This window comes from Protopterus annectens, chromosome 1.part1, assembly GCF_019279795.1.
Source record: "Protopterus annectens isolate FY-2018-M chromosome 1.part1, PAN1.0, whole genome shotgun sequence".
Classification (NCBI taxonomy): Eukaryota; Metazoa; Chordata; order Ceratodontiformes; family Protopteridae; genus Protopterus; species Protopterus annectens.
In genome coordinates this window covers 788,340,051-788,366,861 of record NC_056726.1, presented here as the reverse complement: position 1 = coordinate 788,366,861, position 26,811 = coordinate 788,340,051, and the positions used below count along the sequence as shown (strand labels likewise).

The following is a 26,811-nucleotide window of genomic DNA, read 5'->3' as shown; positions in this document are numbered from 1 at the left end:
TCTCACTATGTTAAATGGGTTTAACATAGCAAGACAGCTTTAAAAAAAGCAACGGAGATTCTCCATTGCCTTTTTTAAAGCTGTCTCGCTATGTTAAACCCATTTAACATAGCAAAACAGTTTGTAAAAAACAACGGAGATCTTGCTTTCTCCATTGCTTTTGCCCACAGCTCTGATGTACTGCGCAGGCATACGCCTGCACAGTACATCAGAACTGCCACAGAATACCAGACAGCTGCAGAAGGGCAGCAAGGAGGCATTATACAATGCCATTATTTAAGAAAAGTAATTATTTTTTTTCTTAAATAATGTCATTGTATAATAGCAATAACCCACGCCTGGGTGTGGGTAATGCTGGATTTGCCCACAGTTGGCTTTGTTTGGCCACTCGGGCTTTGCCCTCATGACCAAACCACACCAACTGTGGGTAAATCCAGCATTACCCACACCCAGGCGTGGGTTATTGCTATATTATTCAGTGGTGGTAGACACTTACTCAAATTGGTTTGAAATTGGTTTGTTACCTAACCTAATGTCTAGTGCTGTTATCACAAAGCTGAAACCTCACTTCTCAGTACATGGTAGTCCGCACCAGGTTATATCTGATAACGGTACCCGGTTTACCAGTCAGTTATTTCAGAGATTTTCTAAAGAGTGGGACTTTGTCCCCGTTACTAGCAGTCCTGAATATTCACAGTCAAATGGTCTAGCTGAAAGTGTAGTACAGAGTGCAAAGCAATTACCTGAGAAGTGAAAATGTGACAATACCAATATCTTTTTGAATCTACTCAGTCTCTGAAACATACCCTGTGACAGCCTACTTGGCTTGCCTACTCAGAAACGTCTATCTAGGCAGACTAGAACAACCCTATCTGTTAGTTCCAGTTTATTACTGCCTAATGTTAAGAACGACAGATCAGTTAAAGCTCAGTTGTTTAAAAAGAGATCATTACAGAAGTCCAGTTACGAAAAGAAGAGCAGATTTCTTCATCCATTGTAGAAAGGAGAGACTGTGAGGATGCAAACAGTGAAAGGCTTTGACAGGATTGGTCGAGTGACAGGTGTTTTTACCAAGCTGAGATCCTACCTAGTAGAGGCAGAGGGTGTGGAATACAGAATAAACTGCAGACGTCTTCTTTCATGTCTCAGAACCAATATCGCAGCATTGTACCTGTGATACAGACTCTAGATCTCAGAGCAATCCGGATAATGTTCCGATGGCAGAACATGTCTTGACAACTCCCATTCCTAATAATGTCCCTAAAGGTGAACATTCTGTACAGATAGTCCCTGTTTCTAAACCTACTTCCAATTTTTATATCACACAATTTGGTCATATCTCTAAACACAGTGTGAAATACGCAGCAACCTGGACATGATTGTTTTAAGTGTATCTAGTTTTTTATAATTGCATGACAAAAGATTATTTTGTACAGTTGCATGTCATTCAATTTCATTGTTGTATGAACTGTTTCTCAAAGAGGGAGGATGTAGAGCAGTGTGTGTTGTAACTTTAATAAGCATTTCCAAGTGATGCACGTGCAGTATAAATACCGAGCACATGCAGGCAGCAGTGCCATTTTGAGAGAACAACCAGAGTGTGAGCATGTATGAATGTGGAAGTCAGTTTATATGTTTATTTTTAAGTTTAAGTTACAAAGCCTCAATCCTGATGTGTTTGTGTACAGTAAAGTTGTTTGAACAGAACCCACAAGTGTTTGTCTGTTTTTTCCTGACCAGACGAGTAACATCCCTTAATCAGTCTATTCATTTTCCCACTTTTTTCCTTTTCCATAATATGCTGCATATGTTGGATGTGCATAGACAACTCAGATTCTGTTTGGATAAGACTAAGACTTTTCCTAAATCTGATCAGCTCTTTGTTTCCTTTCATCCTAGATCTTTAGGTTTGGCTATTTCTTGGATTTCAAAAGTCATTTTTTTGTTATTCCTTTCATGGTAAGAGCTTTCCTTCCACTGTTAAGGCTAATTCTGCTAGAGCTGGGGCTTCTTCTGGTGCTTTTTTCTTGGGTTTGGATACTAACTCTATCCTTGAGGCAGCTACCTGGACTAATATGCATACATTTACCAAGCACGACAAGTTGGATGGAATTTCCACAGCTAGAGCTGGTTTTGCTAAGGCTATCTTTAATAGCTTCCTAGAGAGCTCTGCTGGTCTTTCCTCCTCCCCCCTCTCTTCTTCCTACACTTTGGCACTCTCACTATTGTAATGAATACTGCAAAAGTGAAATGAAAGGACATAGTACAGTTGTGTAAAATCCATAAGTGTAGATGGCCTTCTCTCCACTGTTGCAGTATTCACTTCCTCCCTCCTCCCCTGGTCTGTTTCCCTTCTGGATGTACTAATTACCTCTCTACTCCTTGGACTTGATATTCCTACTGAGGCTGTCAGAACTGAGGATAGTATGTCCAGATGTTACCTTTATGCATAACATATTTCAAGGAATGAACTTCACACCCTCCACACTGCAAAGTTTCTGCTTGGTTTGTTTTTGACCCAGTATAGGTTGCATACTTGTTTTTTCTGAGACTTCCAGGGATACCACGGATTTTTCTTTTTATATTTCCACATCATACTCGAACCTTCACCCATTCTTTGTAATTGTTAATTTGATTATGTAGGGTTATTGACATAATCTGATTAATACTTCATAGAGCTCCTTATTGTAAACAAGAGCTCCTTATTGTACTGGGTGGTTCACCAACAAAACTTCTGTTTCACTGTCTAGTTGCATTATTAGGGATGGTCACTCTTTCCTGATTAGTATACCATAGGATGCACTTTGGGCTCTTGAACCTCTGGATGTAAAGAATGGACATGTTTTTGGTTGTAACCAAGTTGTATGTTCAAGAAGTGGATGTCAAGAAATTCACCTTGAAAGTGGAGAGAAGTAAATCTCAAGTGGTGAATATAGAAATCCATTTCAGGAGCAAATACAAATTTAGTTATGATAGGAGAAACACTGCTGCATTTTGGTACCTATTACAGAGTTTTATGTCTTTGAAAACTTTTAAAAACTTAGTGTTGCTACCTTTGTAGTACATAGAGCCTCAGCTGCTCCAGTGTGCTACTATTTCAGTAAGTAAAGATGGAAAAAATGTTTAAGAGGACAGAATGTAGTACACCTTTGAAAGATGTAACATCCTTAGCACTGCAACACAGACAGCAGCCAGAAGTGGTGTACCTCTTATTCTGTAATAGCTTTAAAAGCTGTTAAGACACTTCACTGTGCAACACTTTGTGTGTGTGTGTGTGTGTGTGTGTGTGTGTGTGTGTGTGTGTGTGTGTGTGTGTGTGTGTGTATTACATCCCTTAATATATAATAGGCTTCTGACACTGTTTTTTGGTGGGAGACATGTCTGCTTTAGTATGAGCCCAAAGCTTAATAACAGAGAAGGTGAATAGCAACATTTGTTATGCACCTTTTGTATCTCAGAAAGGTGCATAACAACCTTGTCATTTTGCCAGTTTGAGAGTGCAGTCAGTGTATTACATATACTTAATAATTATTATTAAGAACTGTTCCAATTTGTTTAACAAAATAACCATCAGCACAAAGTACTTGTTGCAACATTATTGTGATGCACAATTCTTTCTCCTTTTTAATGAAATCTCTGGTTTTCTTTTTTTTCACTTTTTGTTCAGCGCTCTTCTAGAACTAAATGTTGTTTGTTTCAGACTGGTTATGCATTTGATCATACAATGCATTTCATTAACTGTGTATATAGCATAGTAACAAAGCTTTTCATTGTTAATTTACACTTTGTCATTAGTGTTCACATTGTTACCTTTCACTGTTAAACTACAGCTCATTGTAAATTAACAGTACTGGGATATTTGAGTAAAAAGCCAGGTATTACTACACACACTGTGGCAATTTCTTATTCAAATGATTTAACTGATTTTTTCTCCATTTTATCTCTTTTATTTTTATTCTTTAAGGAGGTTCCTCTGATCAATATTCTGGCTGGGGTCCTATTTTGGTTTCTCTCCAGGTTCCTGAGTTGACAACAGAGGAATTTCTACAGGAGTGCATTCTTCTAGGAAGTTATCTTACACTTTATGTTTACATACTACAACGATTAAATATTGAGCAAACGTCAGCTAATGAATGGAAGATTCTTTCAGTTCTGATTTCTTGGATTCAGCAGGTGTTTCCAAGGTACAAAATTAAACTACTTGAGTGAGTAAATATAAGAAAGTATGCATGCAAGTGTGAGTGTGCTGATGGGGTGACAGAATGAACACTTTCATTTTTTTTTTATACCAGAAGGTTCTTTTTCAGATGACATTGTGGTGCCTGAGGTAATTTTAGAGGAATGGCAAGCAAACATATGCAAGGGAAGGCAGCTGCCTCAGACAGAAACTGTTAGGGGATATGCTTGGCACTGTAGCTGAGGTGCTGATTGATCGCTGCAAACAGCACTATCAGCTGTTATTTTTAGAGAAGTGATCACCATGGCTGCTTAAATGGCAGTCAGTGTTTATGTGTTAGGTACAGTAGCAAGGAACTCGTACTTTGCTTTCTTATACTTTAGCAAAACAGTTTAACAAAGAGCTAAACTATTCATTCATAGTAGCTCTTTGTGGAACATAAAGGATGTCATTTTTAATGTTCACTGAACCGTGTCAAGGATGTCATAATTTAGTGGGGTAATGAGCAAAGGGCACTTTTTGGTCCTCTGTTTCAAAGTGGTGATGGGGCCATTGCCCAGAAGAACTCAGCTAGATTAGATAGAGCTTTGGTGACAGGTAATTGAATCATCATCATCTTCTGCCCCTTTTTTTCACATTTTCTGCACGAGGTTAGGGCAATGTTTCAACTGTCACCATTTGTTTATGTTCAATGCCATTCTCCTGCCTTCTTCAACATCCAAGCGTGACTGTTGCAGGTCTTCTCTTACACAGTCCATCCACCTTTTTGCTGGACAGCTCTCATTTCCTCTTGCCTTCCTTCTGCCTTTCTCAAATCTTCTTCACTAGATGGTATTCTTCTTCTTTTCTGCACATGTGCCCAAACCACCATAATCTGTCCTGTTTTACCTTTTTAGCAAGTGGAGCTACTTTGGCTTCAGCTCTCCTGTCCTCATTTCTTCATCTGTCCCACAGTATGCATCCTAACCCCCATCTCAGGCACTTCATCTCTAGCTTCCTCGACTGATGTGCCTTTACTGTCCAGGTTTCTGTATCATACAGCAGTACTGGTTGCAGCACTGTTTTGTACAACTTACTTTTCAGCTTCTTTGGCATTCTTCTGTCATGTACTACACCTGACACTCTGTCCCAGTTGGCTGCAGCCCCTCTAGTTCTAACAGTGACCTCCTCATTCAGAATTCCCTTCTCCTCAGTCACCCCTCCCAGATATTTGAAGCTGTTAATTTGTTTCACTGTTTCCCCTTCTATCTCAATTCTCGGCTTCTTATGATTCCCCCATTTGCTGCCATTACAACGGTCTTATCTGTACTCAGTTTCTTCCCATGTGCCTTCAGTTTTGCATTCCATTCTCCTATCATTTGCTGAAGTTCTTGTTCAGAGTCTGCCTGTAATACCACACCATCAGTATACAGCAACTTTGTTTACCTGTCTGCGCTGACCTGTTTGCTAATGTAATCCATCACCAGTATGAACAGCAGTGGGCTAAGTGCTGGACCATGATGCACACACACACACACTGGGAACCCCTCTGTGACTCTAAACATGGTTCATACTTGAGTCATTGGGTCTTTGTACATAGCCTACACCAGTTTTGTCAATGTTTCTGAGACTTCAAACCATCAGAAGACTGCCAAAATCAGCTTTCTTGGGACCTTGTCATATGCTTTCTCTAAGTCTGGGAATGCCCAGTTGGACTCTTTCCTCATCTCTAGCTTCTTCTCAGCTGTCTGTCTCACTGTAAATGTCAAGTCAGTTGTGCTGCATCCTGATCTGAATCTGAACTGCTCATCTCCCTTCTTACTTTTTACTACTCTGCGTATTTATCAGTCACCCACTCCAGAGACTTTCATGCTGTGTGATAGGAGTTTGATACCTCTATACTGTCTACAGTTGTAAATGTCCCCTTTGTTGTTGAACACTGGCACTAATGTGCTTATTCTCCAGTCATATGGGGTACGGTTTTCCCTCCACACTGCTGTGAGTACCCTCAGGAGACATTTTGTTGCTAACTCACCCAGCAACTTTAGCACGTCTGCGGTGACCTCATCTGAGCCTGGTACTTTCTCTGACTTCATTTCCTTATTGCTGTTTTACTTCTTCTGTAGTGGGCTCCTCCCACTCTCTCATCATAGGCTCTGTCTGGGACAGTACAGCTTCTTTGGGGATGTTCATCGTGTTACCCTGCTGCAGTCATCACACTTGGGTTATCCTGTCATCAGGCGGTCCCGCAGTCGGCCTGAGTTCCAAAGTCTTGGTCCGGTGTCGGTTGCTGTCGCTTCTTCCCTGACATCAGTGCGCCAGGGGTATAAAAGAGGCATCCGACGCCATTTTCCCCAGTTTTTCTTGCCGAGCGGTGCCCGAAGCAGAAGCAGTTCGCAAGTGCCGGTCGGCCGACACCTGAGATTTTCAAATCGAATTTCAGTCCGAAGTCTTCAAAGCTAAGTACCCCATTGGGGAACCTTTTCTTGCCTCAGTCTGATGTCAAAAAAAGTTAACAATTGCATTTCTTGTGGGAAGCAAATACCTCATAAGGACTTTCATTCTTAATGTATACCTTGCCTAGGCCCAGACCACGACGTCACTGGTTGTCAGTTTTGTGCTAGGTTCAATAAGCGAACTATAAAGCGATGCTTTGATTTTGCTTGACACTACTTCGGTAGGAAATTTAATTATACTATGCCGTCGGAGCAACTGACTACCGGCGTGCATAAAAAATGCAAAGATAAGGACAGGCAGCCTAGATCCAAGCCAGACTCCGAGGCCTCGGCTGGGCCTGTCGCCGGTTCTCTGGTTTTCAGTGAGGCGCCTACGCAGCCCCTGACGACCGCAGAATTGGAACCCCAGACCGCTTCGGATTCTCAGTCAGAGAGTGCTAGGCTGACGCAGCCATTTTCTTTAGGCCCTACTGACAACATTGTAGAAGAAGAAGCCAGTGCTGTGGAAACACCTTCGGTTACAGAAGGTGTCTTTAGACTGACTACTCTTACCATAAAATCTTATGCTAAGCTTAGGACTACTTTAAAACCTAAAAAGAATGTACATCAGTCTCCAGTTCAAGGCCCCATGCCTAAGAAACAGATGCTTAAGATGGCTGAAGATTTGATTACTCTGATCAGGGGTTCCCAACCCCCCCAGACAAAAGGCCAAGACAAGAGGAGGATTATGCCTCCTCTGATCAAGTTTCTATTTCCTCAGACTCCTCTGAGGAACAGGATTACTCCTTTCCCCCTTATGAAGATTCTGATGCTGAAAACTCCATTCCCTCAGCATCTTCCCCTGAAGACTATTCCTTTGGGGAAACCTTACATACCATGAGGGAACATTTCCACTGGGAAGGTCAGGACTACTCCGACTCAAAGAAAAGGCTCAGAGAGTTTCTTTTACTTCCCCAGCACAGACCACTTGCTATCCCTCCAGTTTTGGACATTGTGGATGATGTTTACTTAGAATCTAGTCTAAATCCAGATTCTCTGCCTCCTGCTCCAGCCAAACCAGACAGATATTATAGAGTGCCTGACTCACATAAATTCCTTTACAAAAGCCCTGTTGCTGACCCAGAAACAATCTCCCAGGGTCCCAAAGGGGCTAAGGCTTCTATGGCTAAAAATCCTGTGCCCTCTGAAAGGGACTCTAGAGCACTAGATAGGTGGGGGAAGAAGGTTTACACCTCAGCTACTCTAGCTATGAGAGCATTAAATTGTCAATTTCACATGCTGAAATATCAGCAATTCCTAATGTCTCAATTAAAACAAAAGATGAGCACACACTCTCAACAGTCTGAATTCAAGGAAATGCAGGTTCTGTTGCATGCAGCTGAACAGGTGGGCAAACATACTTTACAATGTGGATTTGATTCCTTGGAAGCTTCCTGTAGAGCAGCTGTTACTGGGTCTGTCATATGCAGGCATGCTTGGTTAAAGGAACAAACTCTGCCTGATCATGTTAAAGCAAAATTACTAGATGCACCTTTACAGCAGGATGTCTTATTTGGTGTCAAAGCAGAAGAGGTTTTAAAGAAAATGGAGGATAAGGCAAAGTCAATGCAGATGGTCAAGGATTTCTTACAGGTACAACCCCCTCGCTTCAGCAGAAATTGGCCAACAAAAAATTGGTCCTTTCCAGCTACTGACAGGCCACAGAGGGGTAAATACAGACGCCCAAGGGGCAGAGGTCAAGCACAAATTCCTTACAAACCTCGCCAGTGGGGTACTGCAACATAGAAGGGTGGAGAAGACAGGCCTCAAACTACTAGAAGACAAACACAATGAATTAACCCTCAAACTGCCAAGCAAAACTCTCTTGGCAGCTCCCTCAGGAGGAAAATTAGCATTTTTTGCAGACAACTGGTACATCATTACAAAGGACAAATGGGTCCTAGACATTATTTCACAAGGATACAGATTCCATTTTCACACCTTGCCAAGGATAAAAGGAATGCCAAACCTGCCACAAAATCAATGGGCAGAGGCACAAAAACAAATTGCAGCTCTCATGGACATGAGAGCCATTCAACTGGTGCCTACACAGGAGCAAGGCCAAGGATTTTACTCAAGGCTCTTTCTAGTCCCCAGAAAGGACAATGCATGGAGACCCATTCTGGACCTTTCAGTTCTAAACACCTACTTGCAAGTACCCAAATTCAAGATGCTAACACTACAGCAGCTTCTTCCCATGTTGGGCAAGAACGCTTGGCTAGTAACGGACCTGAAGGAGGCATACCTTCATGTCCCTATCAGACAAAATTGCAGAAGATACCTCCGTTTCATTGCAGGTTCAACCCATTACCAATTCTCTGCACTGCCCTTTGGCTTATCTACTGCGCCCAGGGTCTTCACAAAATGCCTGGCACCAGTAATTGCATACTGCAGACAAAGAGGAATTCAAATATACCCATACCTGGACGACTGCCTCATCCAAGCAGAAAGCAAGGACATTCTCTTACAACATCTGGCATTTGTCAAACACCTTCTAAGTTGCCTAGGGTACACAGTAAACGAAAAGAAATCAAAACTAGTGCCCTCACAAAACATGACATTCCTGGGTGCCAGCTTGAATACAACGGCCCAGATGGCTTATCTCACGCCAGACAAGCAACTACAACTAACTCAATACTTCAAAATAATGGCAACAAAGACCCAACTCCCTGCAAGAAAAATTCTGCAGGCCTTGGGATTCATGGCATCTTGCATACTACTAATACCATTTGCAAAACTGTATATGAGGAAATTACAATGGTACCTGAAAAGCGTATGGACTTAGCACAGCCACAGCTTGGAAACAATAATACCTCCCATTCCCTGCCTTCAACAGGAGTTTCTGTGGTGGTCACAGGCATGTCACCTCAACAAGGGTCAGCCTTTCACCTTACCCCCAGCCAGGCAAACTATGACAACAGATGCATCGGACTATGCCTGGGGAGCACACATGGCAGGACAGTGCGTTCAAGGCAAATGGACTACAGATCAAAGATATCTGCACATCAATCAAAAAGAAATGCTAGCTGTACAGAATGCTCTGACAGCTTTCAAGGACCTCTTACATCCAGGACAACTTATAATAAGGACAGACAATACCACAGTAATGTGGTACATAGACAAGCAAGGGGGGTACACACTCCTACCCTCTATGGAGGCAAGCAATGACCATGTGGAACACAGCACTGACTTACCAAGTTCAATTACAAGCACAATTCCTGCCAGGAAGAAAGAACACATTGGCAGACAACCTAAGCAGAAACATCATGGATCCCCACGAGTGGAAACTGGATCCACAAGTATTTGCAATGATAACTCAAAAATGGGGCCGCCCAGACATAGACCTGTTTGCCAACCCCCAAAACTATCAGCTAACAAAATTTTGCACAAGGACATTCCACCACCAAGCTTGGAAAGTGGACACACTCTCATTCATTTGGAAAATGTTGACAGTATATGCCTTTCCTCCACTGCCCCTTCTAACAAAGGTGCTACTGAAAGTCATAATGGAGAGACCACAAATGATACTCATTGCCACAGACTGGCCACTCCAGCACTGATACCCACTACTAAGGAATATGGTGCACGGCCCACCATGGATTTTACCACAAATTCCTCATCTGCTCACACAGCAAGAAAGCCAGATTCTACACAGCCAGCTCAAGACCTTAAATCTGGCTGCATGGCAAATCACCTAAACAACCAGCCAGCTCCTCTGTCACAAGCTGTTATGGATGTCATTCTGGAGGCCAGGAGGCCCAGCACCAAGAAAGCCTACTCAGACAAATGGAAAAGATTTTGCGCCTGGAACCAAGCTAAAGGCCAAAATCCCCTTGAGCCGGACATACCTCAGATTCTACAATATTTAACTGAGATGTTACACAAAGGACTTTCCTTTTCATCTATTAAAATCCACGCCTCAGCTATTTCAGCTCACTACAACACGGATCCTCCCTTATTTTCACATCCACTTCTAAGGCAGTACCTCAGAGGGGCCAAAAACATAAGGCCTCCCAAGAGAGCACCCACGCCAACTTGGGACCTCAACTTTGTTCTGGAAAAGCTTACGCTACCACCTTTTGAGCCAGCTTTCTCAGCTGATTTAAAGTTTATATCATGGAAAACTGCCCTGCTGCTAGCAATTACTTCAGCCAGAAGAGTCTCAGAGCTACAGGCACTAATGGCAGTAGAGACTTTCCTCATTTTTCATCAAGACAGAGTCTCTCTATGAACTAACCCCTCCTTTATGCCAAAGGTGGTATCCAGTGTGGCTCTAAATCAAACCATCCATTTTCCCACCTTTTTTCCAAATCCACAGAACAAAGGAGAAAGACTCCTGCACTCCTTGGACATTCACAGGCAACTATGTTACTACTTGGATAAAACTAAGGCTTTCAGAAAATCTGACCAGCTCTTTGTATCCTATGCTACAGCATCACAAGGAAAGGCTATCTCAAAACAGACCATTTCAAAATGGATAGGACATTGCATACGTTTTTGCTACACCCATCATGGAAAACCAGTTCCTGCTAGCATAAGGCCCCACTCCACCAGGGCAGCAGCTACATCTACAGCCTTCCTCAGGGGGGTGCCAACCAAGGATATTCTGGAAGCCGCAACTTGGAGTTCAGTACACACCTTCACCAAATACTATCACTTACCACTATACTCTAAGTCTAGAGTTGGCTTCGCCACTGCAGTTTTGCAGGGCCTACTAGCCTCTTCTAACCCTGTTTGATTCCACCTCCCATCCTTAGCTTTGGGATTCAACCCAAGTGTGATGACTGCAGCAGGGTAACACGATGAACATAGTACAGTTTTGTGCCTACCGTAAATGTAGATGTTCGAGTGTTCACCCTGCTGCAGTCCAGGTTACCCTCCCTCCATCCCCTCTGATCTAACCGAAACCTTTCTATGCCTTTATATCTGATACAACCTTTGTGGTGTATTTGCTTATAGCTGGAGGTATGGTTTTGTTTGTGCTTCACTTTTATTATTGGTACTATGTAGTGACCTCCTATTGGGGGGGCACCTGACATCTGCGGCAAGAAAAACTGAAGAAAATGGCGTCAGATGCCTCTTTTATACCCCTGGCACACTGACGTTAGGGAAGAAGTGACAGCAACCGACACCGGACCAAGACTTTGGAACTCAGGCCGACTGCGGGACCGCCTGACGACAGGATAACCCAAGTGTGATGACTGCAGCAGGGTGAACACTTGAACATCTACATTTATGGTAGGTACAAAACTGTACTTTTTCTTCATTCAGAGTTGCTGGAAATATTCCTTCCATCTGCCTTTGATGTCTTGTGGACTGGTGAGCAGCTTGCTGCTGACATCTCTTATGAAGGGTGTTTGACTAGCTTCCTTTATCTTTCTTTCTTTACCTTGCAACCTGATATAGTTTCTTTTTGCCATCTACTAACTCACTTTTCAGAAGCTGGTATAGTGCCTCTGATGCCTTGTTCTTCGCTATTACAACTCTTTTCTTAGCCTTCTATTTAACCAACCAGTATTCCTTCCTAGCCTGGTACATCTATGCTGTCTCCCACTTTTTCCTGCACACCTTTTTTCTTTTTATGACTTCCCAGATTTCTTCATTCCATCAGCAGTTTTCTTTATGTACCTTATTTCCATACAGTAGACTCTCTCTTATCTGACCTCTCTTTAACTGGCCTTCTTTTTAACCAAATGTCAAATTTCTGCTGTAGCCCAAGCAAAATACAACAGAGAAGAACACTTCTGCCTCCACTGGGCTAAATAATGACAGACATTTGAGTTTTAGACTTTATATTCATTAGAAAAATGCATACTAACACAGATCCTATTATTCTAGATGATTTATAACCTATAAATGCTATTTTGTATGCTTTTTCTGATTAACCAGCCATTTGTTTATCCAACCTAAGATCCAGTCCAATTGAGACTGGATAAGAAGGAGTCTACTATACTTTGGTTTGGCTGCATATCTGTTCTGTAGTCCTCACATATGCCATTTTGAGGAGTTGCCTTTCTTCTTCAACTCAACCTATTTCCTCTATTTCTTGAGGTGCTAGAGCCCAGGGTAATTCCTTCAACTGTTGTGCTTTTACTGCAATCAACTTCCAGGTCTTCAGCTGGTCACTGTTGACCTTAGAGCCTTCTCTGATCACTGTTTGCATCTGAATGTGGCAATTAATGATTTATGCTGTGGGCTGACTGTTTCACTGGGGATGACTTTGCAATCGGTGATTCTACCCCGGTGACATTTCCTTGTTAGGAGGAAGCCTACCTGAGTTGCATGTTGGTCACTCTTGTATGTGATCTATCTTTCTGGGGTCTATATTACCAAATTGAAGCTTTAAACAGGCGAATACCACAACATCAACACATAATGATTGAAGTAGCAAAAGTACGAATGGCCACTCGAGCTAATTTTTTCCCAGGGGAGAAAAATCGCTCGGTCGTCATCAGAAATATGCCCTTTTCTCCACTGTACAGCGATCTCGGAGTTGGTATATTTAGTTGGGGGGGTGTGGAGGGCACCCCCCCATATGGAGGGGTGTGTTGAGCAAAGTCCCCCACTGTTGTAGTGTTTGATAGTTTGTTTTGGTTTTGGTCAGCTGAGTGATTTTTTTTCCCCTGGGGAAAAAGTCGCCAAAGTGGCCGTTTGTGTTTTTGCTACTTTGATCATTATGTGTTGACGTTGTGGTATTCTTCTATTTAAAGCTTCGATTTAGTAAAATAGACCCGTCTTTCTGAACCATGTGTTGGCTACTATCAAGCCATTTGCCAGACAGATGTTTAGAATGGCCTCTCCATCTTTATTCCGGTTGCCTCACCCATGTAGGCCCAGACTGTCCTCATTCCCTGTTCTGACTCTCCTGATATGTGCTTTCAGATTACCTGTTATCAACAGCAGTTCCTGTTATCCTGCTTTATCTAGTGGGATTCTACATCCGCTGTATGAATGCACTGTTTTCCTCAGTGTTACAACTTTGCTGTAGGGGCATAGGCTGAGATTATGAATACTGCCCTATACTTAACACTGGAGTCAATTGCCATGAGTCTGTTACTAATTCTGATGATGAGATCTTTCACTGCCTTCTGAAGCCTCACTCTCACCACTATTTCCACACCATTTCCAGCCTGCCCTCCTCCTGAGTAGTAGACTCTGGATCCCAAGCCGAGTGAATTTATTGCACCATTCTTCCCTCTTGGATTCTCGGTATATAGGATGTTCAACCTTCTCCTTACCATCATGTCATCTACTTCTAAGCTGCATACTGTCAGTGACTCTGCACTGAGTGTAGCAAGTTTTAGTGCATGTTTAGCAGATTAACAGATTGATTGGTTGCCCAGCTTTCACTCAGCACAGCTATCCCAGGTAACCCAAGCTGGGCAACTGAACAAAAGCCTACCAGTAGCTTTTTGATCCAGGGTTGCTGGGCTTTATGGTAGGCACACAGTGGTTAATAGGGGTGCATACACTCCTTCCACTGTTAGCATGGGTCCCTGGTGTAGGTCAGGATAGGTTGAGTCCTCAACCCATGTATCATGGGCAAATACCCATATTTTACACCATCGAGTGGCTAGCCCTGCCACAGAGGAAGTCTATGATCTGTGTTCTCCTGTAACGAGGATACTGCACATCATGATAGATGTCCAAAGCAGTTGGTCTGTATAACTCTTCCCACTGTAGGGCACCATGTAAAGTCTCTGTTGCTGCCCACATTTCCATTCTTTGGTGACCTTGAAGTGGAACCACTTAACATGTTTTTGGAGGTGAGAGGAACTCCACAGAGATACAGGTAGAATATGCAAAGTCCAAACAGGCATTAGCCGGAGGTCAAAATCGAACCTTGCACCTTGTGCATAGAAGGCGAAGACCTTTAACCATTATGCCAACTGTGTATGGACTTGTCAGAAATTACTAAGTAAACAGTGTATTAACTCATAGTCACGAAGGAGTGTGTGTTGAACAGAATCCTGTCATACTGTGGATGTTCATCGTGTTTCACTGTTGCAGTCATTACTCTTGGGTTATCCTGCTGGCAGGCTACCCAAAGTCGGCCTGAATTCCAAAGTCTTGGTCCGGCGTCAGTTGCTGTCGCCTCTTCCCTGACGTCAGTGCACCAGGGGTATAAAAGATGCTTCCAATGCCATTTTCTTCAGTCTTTCTTGCCACACGGTGCCCAAAGCAAAAGCAGTTCGCAAGTGCCAGTCGGCCGACTCCTGAGATTTTCAAAATCGAATTTCAGATCCAAAGTCTTCATTAAAGCTAAGTACTCCATTGGGGAAACTTTTTTCTTGCTCCAGACCATGTCAGAAAAAGTTAACAATTGTATTTCTTGTGGGAAGCAAATACCTCATAAGGATTTTCATTCTTACTGTATTCCTTGCCTAGGCCCTGACCACGACGTTGCTAGCTGTCAGTTTTGTGCTAGATTTAACCAACGCACTATTAAGCTTTGGTACGATTTTGCCTTTCATTACTTTGGCCGAAGATTCAATTATATAATGCCATCGGAACAGCCGACGACCGGAGTTCACAAAAAGCGCAAAGAGAAGGACAGGCATCCGAGGTCCAAAACTGACGACGAGGCTCCCGCTAAGCCAGTCGCCGGTTCGCTGGTTCTCAGTGAGGCGCTTTCGCAACTCCTGATGCCCGCTACCTCAGAGCCACAGGCCGCTTCCGACTCCCACGTGGAGCCAACTAGGCCTTTGGAAACTCTAGGTATTGGACACTCGGAAACTATTCCCTCAGATGGGTCCAGAGCCACTGAGCAGGCATCGGCTTCTGAGGGTGTTTTTAGACCTACACAGTTATATGTAAAACCTACCTCAGCTTCAAAGGCAAAGACTAAAGCAGCTTTAAAGACAAAGAAACAAGTACAGCATTCTCCTGGACAAACTTCCATGCCTAAAAAAACAGATGCTTAAAATGGCCGAAGACGTAATTAGACGTAAGACGTTCAGGGGTTCCCATCCCCCTCCTGATAAGAGGCCTAGGCAAGAGACAGAATATGACTCCTCAGATCAGGTCTCCATTTCCTCTGACTCCTCTTCTGAACAGGAATACTCTCTTCCTCCCTATGAGGATTCTGATGCTGAAGAATCTATCCCTTCAGCCTCTCCTCCTGAGGATTATTCTTTTGGGGAAACCCTACATACCATGAGGGAGCATTTTCACTTGGAGAGCCAAAATTACTCAGAATCTAAGAAAAGGCTCAGAGACTTTCTTTTACTACCTCAGCACAGACCTCTTGCTATTCCCCCTGTTCTAGACATTGTAGATGATGTATTTTCAGAGTCCGGCCTGTCTCCTGACTCTTTACCCCCTGCACCTGTTAAGCCAGACAGATACTACAGGGTCCCAGATTCTGATAAATTTCTATATAAAAACTCTGTTGCTGACCCAGAAACTATATCTCAGGGTCCCAAAGGGGTCAAGGCTTCCACTGCTAAAAACCCTGTCCCCTCTGATAGGGATTCAAGGGCACTGAACAGATGGGGAAAAAAACGTTTACACTTCTGCTACCTTGGCTTTAAGGGCTTTAAATTGTCAGTTTCATATGCTTAAATACCAGCAATACTTAATGTCACTGCTAAAACAGAAAATGTTGACAAATTCTGAATGCATAGAAAACAAGGAAATGCAGGATTTATTGCATGCAGCTGAACAAGTGGGAAAGCATACTTTGCAATGTGGTTTTGATTCTCTGGAGGTCTCTTACAGGGCCGCTGTTATGGGTTCTATCATTAGGAGGCATGCTTGGTTAAAGGAACAGAATCTGCCAGATCATGTTAAAGCAAAATTATTGGATGCTCCATTATAGCATGATACTTTGTTTGGTATTAAGGCAGAAAAGGTGTTGAAGAAAATGGAAGATAAAGCGAAATCATTGCAGACAGTTAAGGATTTCTTACAGATACAACCACCCAGATTTAGCAGGAACTGGCCTACTAAGAATTGGTCCTTTCCAGTGTCTGACAGGCCACAAAGAGGCAGATACAGACGCCCTAGAGGCAGATCCCAGCCCCAAGGCTCATACAGGCCTAAACAATGGGGTGCTTCTACCTCCAAAAGCGAAGACAAATCACAGCCATTTAGGAAACAGCCACAATGACTTCCCTCTGCCAGTACCAAGCACTTATCTTTTGGCAGCCTCCTTAGGGGGAAAACTAGCACTTTTTTCACAAAATTGGCACATGATCACCCAGGACAAATGGGTCTTGAATATAGTGTCTCAGGGCTACAGGTTCCACTTTCACACCGTGCCAAAGGCAAAAAGTATGCCAGACCTGCCACACAATCAATGGGCAGAGGCACAAAAGCAAGTTTCATCTCTCATGGAAATGAGGGCTATACAGCAAGTACCACAGCAAGAGCAGGGACAAGGATTTTACTCAAGACTTTTCCTGGTACCCAGAAAGGACAAAGCCTGGAGGCCAATACTGGACCTGTCTATTCTAAATACTTTTCTGGACATTCCAAAATTCAAAATGTTGACTTTGGATTAGCTTCTTCCCATGCTGGGCAAGAAGGCTTGGCTTGTAACTTTGGACCTAAAAGAGGCATACCTGCATGTCCCAATCAGACAATCTTGCAGAAGATACCTCAGATTCCTAGCTGGCTCAATGCACTACCAATTCTCTGCACTGCCCTTTGGCTTATCTACTGCGCCCAGGGTCTTCACAAAATGCCTGGCACCAGTAATTGCTTTTTGCAGACAAAGAAGATTTCAAATATGTCCTTACTTGGACGACTGCCTTATTCAAGCAGAGAACAAGGACATTCTACTAAAGCATCTGGTGTTTGTAAAAGGATTACTAATTTGCCTAGGGTACACAGTAAACGAAAAGAAATCAAAACTAGTACCCTCTCAAGAGGTAATATTCCTGGGTGCAAGCTTAAATACAACTGCCCAGATGGTTTATCTCACGCCAGACAAACAAAGGCAACTGACTTCTTACTTTCAAATGTTGGCAACAAAAGCGCAGTTATCTGCAAGAAAAATTCTGCAGGCTTTGGGTTTCATGGCATCCTGCATTCTGTTAATTCCATATGCAAGACTGCATATGAGGAAACTACAATGGTATCTAAAAAGTGTTTGGACTCAACGTTGCCACAGCCTGGAAACAATTATGCTCATTCCCTGCCTGCAACAGGAGTTTCGATGGTGGGCACAAGCCTATCCCCACAACAAGGGACAGCCATTCACTTTACCCACAGCCAGGCAGACACTAACAACAGCTGCATCAGATTATGCATGGGGGGCCCACATGGCAGGAAAATGTATTCAGGGCACATGGCCTGTAAGCCAATTGCATCCTCATATCAATCAAAAAGAGATGCTAGCTGTTCAGAATGCCCTGACAGCCTTCAAGTATCTACTTCATCCAGGACAACTGCTGATAAAGATGGACAATACTACAATAATGTGGTACATAAACAAGCAGGGAGGCACACATTCCTACCCCCTCTGCAGACAAGCCATGACTTTGTGGGACACAGTATTATCAAGTATACCTGCAAGCACAATTCCTGCCAGGAAAGATAAATACTCTGGCAGACGAAGTAAGCAGAAACCTCATGAATCCCCACGAGTGGAAACTGGATCCACAAGTCTTCAGCATAATAACAAGGAAATGGGGATGCCCAGACATAGATCTATTTGCCTCCCCTCACAATTGCCAGCTACAGAGATTCTGCACAAGGACTTAGCACAAGCAAGCATGGAAAGTAGATGCTGTATCATTCAGCTGGAAAACCCTTACAGTATATGCCTTTCCTCCACTGCCTCTCCTCCCCAAGGTACTCCTAAAGGTCAGACAAGAGAAGCCAAAAATTATACTGATTGCCCCAGACTGGCACCCAATCCTAAAGAGCTTGTCTCAAGGCCCAGCCTGGACATTACCTCAAATTCCTCACTTACTGACCCAACAAAACAATCAGATCCTGCACAGCCAACTCAGAACCCTAAATCTGGCAGCATGGTGAATAATGTAACCATTCAGAGCACACCTCTCTCTAAAGCAGTTATGGATGTTATTTTGGAGGCCAGGAGGCCCAGCACCAGAAAATCTTATGCAGAAAAATGGAAGAGATTCTGTGCTTGGAACCAGACACAAGGAATTGACACACTTGTACCAAATATTCCTCAGATTTTACAATACCTAACTCAGATGCTGGACAAAGGCCTATCCTTTTCATCAGTTAAGATCCAAGCCTCTACCATTTCAGTTCATTACAATACGGACCCACCTATTTTTTCACATCCACTGCTAAGGCAGTACCTCAGAGGGGACAAAAACATAAGACCTCCAAGGAGAGCACCAATACCTGCATGGGACCTCAGTTATGTCTTGGCAAAACTCACACTGCCTCCCTTTGAGCCAGCCACTACAGCTGAGATAAAATTCTTATCCTGGAAGACAGCTCTGCTCCTAGTAATAACCTCGGCAAGAAGAGTCTCAGAGTTACAGGCACTAATGGCTGTGGAACCTTTTATAATTTTCCATCCAGACAAGGTTTCTCTGAGAACAAACCCAACATTTATGCCTAAGATAGTGTCCAGTGTGGCCCTTAACCAAACCATTCATTTGCCTACCTTTTATCCAAACCCACAGAATAAGGGGGAGAGAGTTCTGCATTCTTTGGACATACACAGACAGCTACGCTTCTACTTGGACAGAACTAAAGCTTTCAGAAAGACTGAGCAACTCTTACTGGCATATGCTGCAGGATCACAAGGAAAGGCTATCTCAAAGCAGACTATTTCAAAATGGATAGGCCACCGCATTCGTTTCTGCTATTCACAACATGGCAAATCAGTACCTAAGGGCATTAGGCCACATTCAACCAGAACAGCAGCCACTTCAGCAGCCTTCCTCAGAGGAGTACCAACCAAAGACATTTTAGAGGCTGCAACTTGGACTTCAGTGCACACTTTTACCAAGCACTACCATTTACCTCTTTACTCTAAATCCAGAGCAGGCTTTGCCACTGCAGTTCTGCAGGGCCTCATAGCCACTCCTAATTCTATTTAGACCCAGCCACCCAACCTCAGCTTTGGGATTCAACCCAAGAGTAATGACTGCAACAGTGAAACAAGAACATAGTACAGTTGTGTACCTACCATAAATGTAGATGTTAGAGTGTATTCAATGTTGCAGTCCAGGTTACCCACCCACCACCCCCCTTTCATTGCTTGGACTTATCTGTACTTCTCTATTCTATATAACCTATGCGGTGTATTTGCTTGTAGATGAAGGTAATGTTTATTTTAGTGCATGCATTTTTATTGGCATAATTTTTAGCCTACCCTTTTGGGGGCACCTGGCATCTGGGACAAGAAAAACTGAAGAAAATGGCATCTTTTATACCCCTGGCGCACTGACGTCAGGGAAGAGGCGACAGCAACCGACGCCGGACCAAGACTTTGGAATTCAGGCAGACTGCGGGTAGCCTGCCAGCAGGATAACCCAAGAGTAATGACTGCAACAGTGAATACTGTCAGAAGAAAAAATTCAAGCGAGTCACATCTGCCTCAGGTGATGAAAAACTTCTTTATTTGCAGCTAACCAGATTACAGCAGCATGTTGGCCAAGATGATCTCAATCTGATCAGCTTGTTCACTGACATCAACTTTTATACTTTCCTGTCACTAGCCAAAATAGCTTTTGTTACATTTCTGACAGTTGACAGTTGGCTATGAAAAACATCTAGGATCACAATTTACCTCAGAAAAGAATGCTTTACCTCAAAACCACAGCTAGTGTAGAATGTTTACCTCAAAACCACAGTTAGTACAGAATGTTCAAAAAGGTACAGCATACTTAGTTCAACAGTGGTAGCTGGAATTTTCCAGGACACACAGCCTGCTTCAGTAAATTAACTCTTATTCAGAAGTATAGAAAACAGATGTTATTCAAGTTCATAAGCAAACTACATGTATCATAGGTAAAGCCCATCTTTAATAAACATGGTTCAATTACCTTTTCTTACCAACACTTCAGCAAATAGCATATTCATTTTGCTAGATGGGAGAAAGAGACAAATAACAGTATGTTTTAAAACTTTTTCTCGTAACATTTCCCCCCTCAAAACATTTTTATTTGTCTTTTTATTTCAGCAATATATGGTAAAAACTAAGTTTTTCTTTGCATACATTACTTCATTTGCAAGACAAACTTTTAAACAAAACATTTTGCAAAAGTCACATTTCAATGTATTCACTTTCACCAGTCTGTTGCAACTGCTGGTACATCGTTTTCGTAACAGCAGTATCAACCAGTCTTTGTAGAAGACCTCTGATACAGGGCATACAACAGCAACCACATACCACCACGATAGCCACAGCGACTCCGACGGACACCAGGAAACTGCTGATGAGATGACTCCATTTTCCAAACCACGCTTGTAGAAAGTCTGTAAAGGAATTATTTACCCCAGAGTTCTCTGCCAATTTTTCGGATAACATCTCCAAACCTTTCAAAGCTCGAGTGATGCTCCCATCAGGGGCAGTGTTATTCGGAATATATGTACAACAGAAAGTCCCAAACATCCTGCAAACTCCTCCTTCTTTGGCCAGGAGCATATCCAACACAATTCGATTCTGCCATGCCACCTGCGAAGTGGCCTCCAGTTGTTCAGCAATACCTTTTAATGCATCTTTGGTATAGTTTACAAAATGCTGCTGGTTATAGTAAATGTAGTTGATCCAGTCCACATTCTTATTGGGTTGAATCCAGACAAAGATGGATGCAAAACCAGCCGCTATTTGGTTTATTGCTTTGTATTCATCAGGCACGCCTCTTTGTACGCCAATGCTATCAATGTAGGCACTGCTATCGAAGGATTGCTTCGGTGCCTCTCTTTTTCTCTTATTCAACCACCTCAGCTTTATTTCAGGTTCTCTTATGAAATTGCTTGCTGGAACTGGGAAAATGTAGAATGGCAGAATTAACTTTGCAAGTGCACAAATTCCCTTCCAGGGAATCGTAAGCCTTGATCTGAGTTTGTTGTCTCCACATAACCACCATACGACTGCCAAACTATGAGTTTGGTTTTCCAGAAATGGATTTTCATTGCCATTCACAGTAACATTGCAATAATTCTGTCCCATATTGCCATACTTCTTCCCTGTGCCATCTCTGGAAATGCACATATACGAACCTGGATAAGAGATTGCTGTAGGCGATTTCTCAACTTTGCTTATGACTGGAAAACGCTGGATTTCATCTTTGCATTTATCAGACACGTCAGATTACCTTCACCTTGCATCAATGGGACTGTCGCTAATTGCTGTTTACCTTCAGCACAAGAAACACAGTTTTCACGATGTGCCTCTCGGGTACTATATCTAACCCAAGATAACCATTCATTATGGTGTACGAATCCCGTCTCGAGTAACAATTGTTCATCTTCTGTGAAGGCAAAATCTGCTTTACTTGTAGCATTTTTAAGGCTTTGCACTTTAAGTTGGAAAGTCCTCAAAGGATCAGTTCCAATTGGAAGAGACACTCCGATTCCATATACTCCTGAATCACTTTCTTGTGGTGACACAATGGTTATAGTAATTACTTCAGTACCTTGGAAATGCGCAATTTTTATTCTTTGTTGCCTGCTTGTATCTCTCTCTGGTATCACTCCACCACTTGTTTCCCATCCATTCACATCTGTTGACCACCAAACATTTGACCAGGACGCACAGTCTCTATTGCACAAATATTTTGCACGAGTCAAGAAATCATTATTGTTCCATTTAGCACAGTCCAAAATTCCTTCACAATGTTTTACCTTGAACACAGTAGTAACACCTGTTTGCGCTTGCAGCACCACCATTCCTTTTTCTCTCACAACTGTTCCTTCTCGTATGGACATATTTACTTTCACCACCAAAATCATCATCACGTAACAGTTCAAGTACCGGTTGAACATGGCCATCCTTCCTTTGTAGTCAGACTTTGCGTTCAGGGGTCCGGTGGAGTCAGACCAGCATCAATGGCAGAAGGAAAAGTCTTGAGTTTTTTTACAGTGGGTAATATGAATCCACGAAGTCCTCTCTGCGATCTTTACAGCCGTAGGTGTTGAGATAAGTGCTTGATATGGGCCTTCCCACCTGGGGGATGACCAATTCTTTCTCTTCACAATTCAGATCCACACCCAGTCCCCGGGTGCCACGTTTAACAAGGTTTCACTTCTGGAATCTGCAAAGGAGTCATTGGTTACAAGAGACTTAACATTTAGCAGCTTCTTCATATAATCCGCCAGATCCTCACCCCCCTCACGTTCCGCTGGCAACAATTCTTGCCACTGCGGGACGTAATATGGTCTCCCAAACAAAAGTTCAAATGGTGTAAGTCCTTTGTAGGAGGGAGAGATTCGCATGTACAGGAGTACCAATGGAAGGTACGCAGTCCAGGATCTATGCGTTTCTGCCATCAGTTTGCGGTGTTTACTCTTCAGGACACCATTGTGTCTCTCCACCAGTCCAGCTGACTGCGGATGGTAAGCACAATGGTACTTGAGATCAATTTGAAACACTTGACCCAACTTCTGAACAATCTGGTTAACAAAATGAGACTCATTATCACTGTAAATGCGTCTTGGTAAACCAAATCGGGGAATTATTTCTGTTGTTAAAAGCTTAGCTACTGTGTGTGCATCAGGATGCTTTACTGGAAAAGCTTCTACCCACTTAGAAAAAGCATCAATTATAACTAGACAGAACCTTTTTCCCTCTGAAGGTGTCAACTCAATAAAGTCCATACAGAGTGTGTGGAATGGATATGCAGGGGTAGGGAATGCTTGCTGAGATTTCTTAACTCCCCCGAGCATGATAATTCGCACATAATAAACAAGATAAACAGAATTGCTTTGCATAAGTTGAAAATCCTTTACACCAAAACACCTTAGACACTATTTGAACCATTGTCTGTACTCCTACATGGGCAGGTCCATGGCTAACCAATGCAGCATACCTAAAAAGGTTTGAGGGTAATACCATTTTGCCATCTGATGCCCTATACAACCCATCCTGTTGAGTGATGCCATATTTTACCCAACGACATTTTTCTTTCTGTGTTGTCAGTGTTTGCATTATGTTTAGTGTCTCTAAGTCTAAGAGGTGTCCGGGCTCTAAATCATTGTCATGTAAAAGCAAATCATTTTCTTGAGCTGCATTTTTTGCAGCAATATCAGCAAAAGCATTTCCCCTGGAGACAGGATCTTTTTTGTTGGTATGTGCGGAACATTTACATATCGCTATCTGAAGTGGTAGTTGCACTGCATCTAACAACTGTAAAATTAAATCTCTGTGATTTATTGGTTTGCCTGTTGCAGTAACCATTCCTCTATTTTTCCATTGTTGAGCGAAAACATGCACAGTGGAGAAAGCATACTGACTATCTGTATAAATTGTCACTTTTTTACCCTCCCCTAAGGTACAAGCTTGAGTCAAAGCCACTAACTCAGCTGCTTGGGCAGAATAAATGTTTGACAATCCTTTTGCTTCCAAAACTTCAGTTTCTGTGGTGACAGCATACCCTACTAGTGTTCTTCCTACAGTGTCCTTCTTTGCTGATCCGTCTACAAACAAAACAAGATCAGAATCTACCAACTGAATATCCGTTAAATCTGGTCGGGAAAGTACTTTGTCATGAATGCTCTCTAAACAAACATGTGGAGTACCTTCTTCTGGAGTCGGCAAAAGTGTCGCCGGGTTAAGAGTAGTACATCGTAGTACATCTTTCTATGGTCATATGTGGCTGTGTCAGCAGCACTGTCATACACGACAAATGTCGACTAGGAGATAAAAAGGTTATCTTATCTTGCAAAAGTATAGTAGCTACTGAATGTGGAACTCGCAATTTTAATGGGTGAAACAAAACTAATGATGCTGAGGCTTGCACTGCCATGGTGGCTGCCACTACAGCTTGAGCACAATGCGGCAATGCCCTTGCAACAGGATCTAATCTGGAGGAATAAAAAGCTATCGGTCTCTGTTTATCCCTATGTACTTGTACCAGAACCGAAGTCATATATCCTCCCTTACAAACAACCATTTATACAAACTGCTTAGAATAGTTCGGAAAACCCAAAACAGAGGATCCTGCTATCAATTGCTTAATTCTATTAAATGCTTGTATTGCCTTATCTGTCCACTGTATATTACTTTTAGCTGCCATGGGAGTGTCATAGATCAGTGCGGTCAATGGCCCTACTTCTTCAGCATAATTAGGAATCCAACTTCTACAAAAATTGGTCACACCTAAAAACGACATCATCTCCTGCTTAGTCGTGGGCATAGGTGCTTCAAGAATTGCTTGTTTTCTTTTATTTTCCATTTGTCTACCTTCCTGCGAGACTAAATAACCCAAGTACTTTACTTGTGCTTTCCACAATTGTAACTTCTCTTTATTTACTTTATGTCCTTGCTTAGCTAAAAAACTAAGAAAGGCTAGGGTATCCTTTTTACAACTTTCCTGCATGGGTGAGGCCAATAAAATATCATCCATGTACAACAGAACCTGGCTTCCCTCTGGGGGAACAAACTGAGCTAAATTCGCAGCCATTTCTTGTGCGAATATTGTCGGACTCTCACAATAACCCTGTGGCAATCTGGTGTATGTGTATCTTTTACCTTGAAAAGTGAATGCAAACCAAAATCTACTCTCCTTGTGTAGTGGTATGGAGAAAAAGGCATTGCTTATATCTATGACAGAAAAATATTTGTGCTGAGGTAGTAAATCATTAAGTAATGTATAGGGGTCAGGGACCACTGGTGCTCTTGGAATCACAGCTGAATTAACTGCTTGTAAATCCTGAACCAACCCCCATGACCCATCCAGTTTCTTTACAGGAAACAGCGGAGTATTGCAGGGTGAATCTGGGCATTCAACAAGAATTCCTACCTGTTTTAGCTGTTCAATAACAGTTATACAGACTTCACCTGCTATTTTCATTAATCCTACATCTCCTTTACCTTTTGACCATAAATCTACAGGCAAGGCACTTAACGCACTATCTTCCTCTTGAGTTAGGAGGATTTGTCATGCCATTTCTGTTTTGTCATCCCTGAGGTGCACACTTGGTCGTGCCCAATTTAATCTTTGTACCTGGATCTGTTGATCTTTCAACTGACTTTCAGACATTGTGTTCCAAATCGTTACCTTTTTCGCCAAATCTACTCAATGTGTCCCCAATGCTTTAGTAACTGAGATATGTGGGCTATAACTTGAGCGATATAAAGAACTCATTTCCTTAGTCAAAGTGCAGGTTACTACTGTATTACCTTACGTATCCCAAAACATATCATTCAAAATTATCCTTGCACATTTGTGCTTAAATAATTCTTTTTCAAATTCTTTATCCGGACCAAGGGCCTTATAGAACATTGTACAATGTAAGTGTGCCACAACCTGCGGTGACCTGCTCCTAGATTTACTTAGAGCTAGATTGATCAACTCTGTATCAACCCTCCCCGGGCCGTCTGAAATCAAGCCTAGGCTATACCAGTAAAACAAGTCTTGTACTCCCTGTACTACTAAGCCATCCGCTAACCTTTTTGCCTCAATACCTTTAGGTGTGGGAATTGCTGCTATTCCAAACACATGCATCAAATCTCTTCCTAGCAAATTAACTGGACAAACTTTTGATATAATTACCATACACCTAACAGTTTGGTTTGTTGCGGATCTGTGAACAGTAGAGGATGAGACAGTGGTTCCTTATAAATTTTCCCGTTTGATGCTTTTACAAGGACAAACTCATCTGTTTTGCAGTTCGGAGGCAGAACTGCTGGACCCAAAAGTGTACGCGATGCACCTGAATCACATAAAAACTCCACTTTTTATCCCTCAACCAAAAACTCTATCATGGGTTTCTGATCTAGATGCATAGTAATACCCAAATTTGCCAGGTTTATGACTTCACAGTCACAATCCCGCCCTTCCATTAGAGTGTTCTGACATTCATCGTAGAGAGTGTCTGCCTCTTCATTATCCCCGTAATGAAGATGGCACATTTCTTTACTATCATATAGTCATGCGGAGCCCTTGTTCGTAAGCTGTGGGGGATGTTGCCACTCTTCACAGTCGGCAGCGAAATGCCCACGTCTACCGCATTTAAAACATTCTCCACATTTTAACCTTTCCCTATAGGCTGAATGTC

The 26,811-nt window shown here is 42.6% G+C and overlaps 1 protein-coding gene across 1 annotated transcript in view; it reads left to right on the top strand.

Moving 5' to 3' along the window:
• EPG5 (ectopic P-granules autophagy protein 5 homolog) overlaps positions 1–26,811 on the top strand; it is a 2,535,958-nt gene that overhangs the window by 2,329,655 nt on the left and 179,492 nt on the right. The window contains exon 41 of the mRNA XM_044078183.1: positions 3,965–4,184. Within this exon, the coding sequence (XP_043934118.1) occupies positions 3,965–4,184 (220 nt within the window). The remainder of the gene's footprint in view (positions 1–3,964; positions 4,185–26,811) is intronic.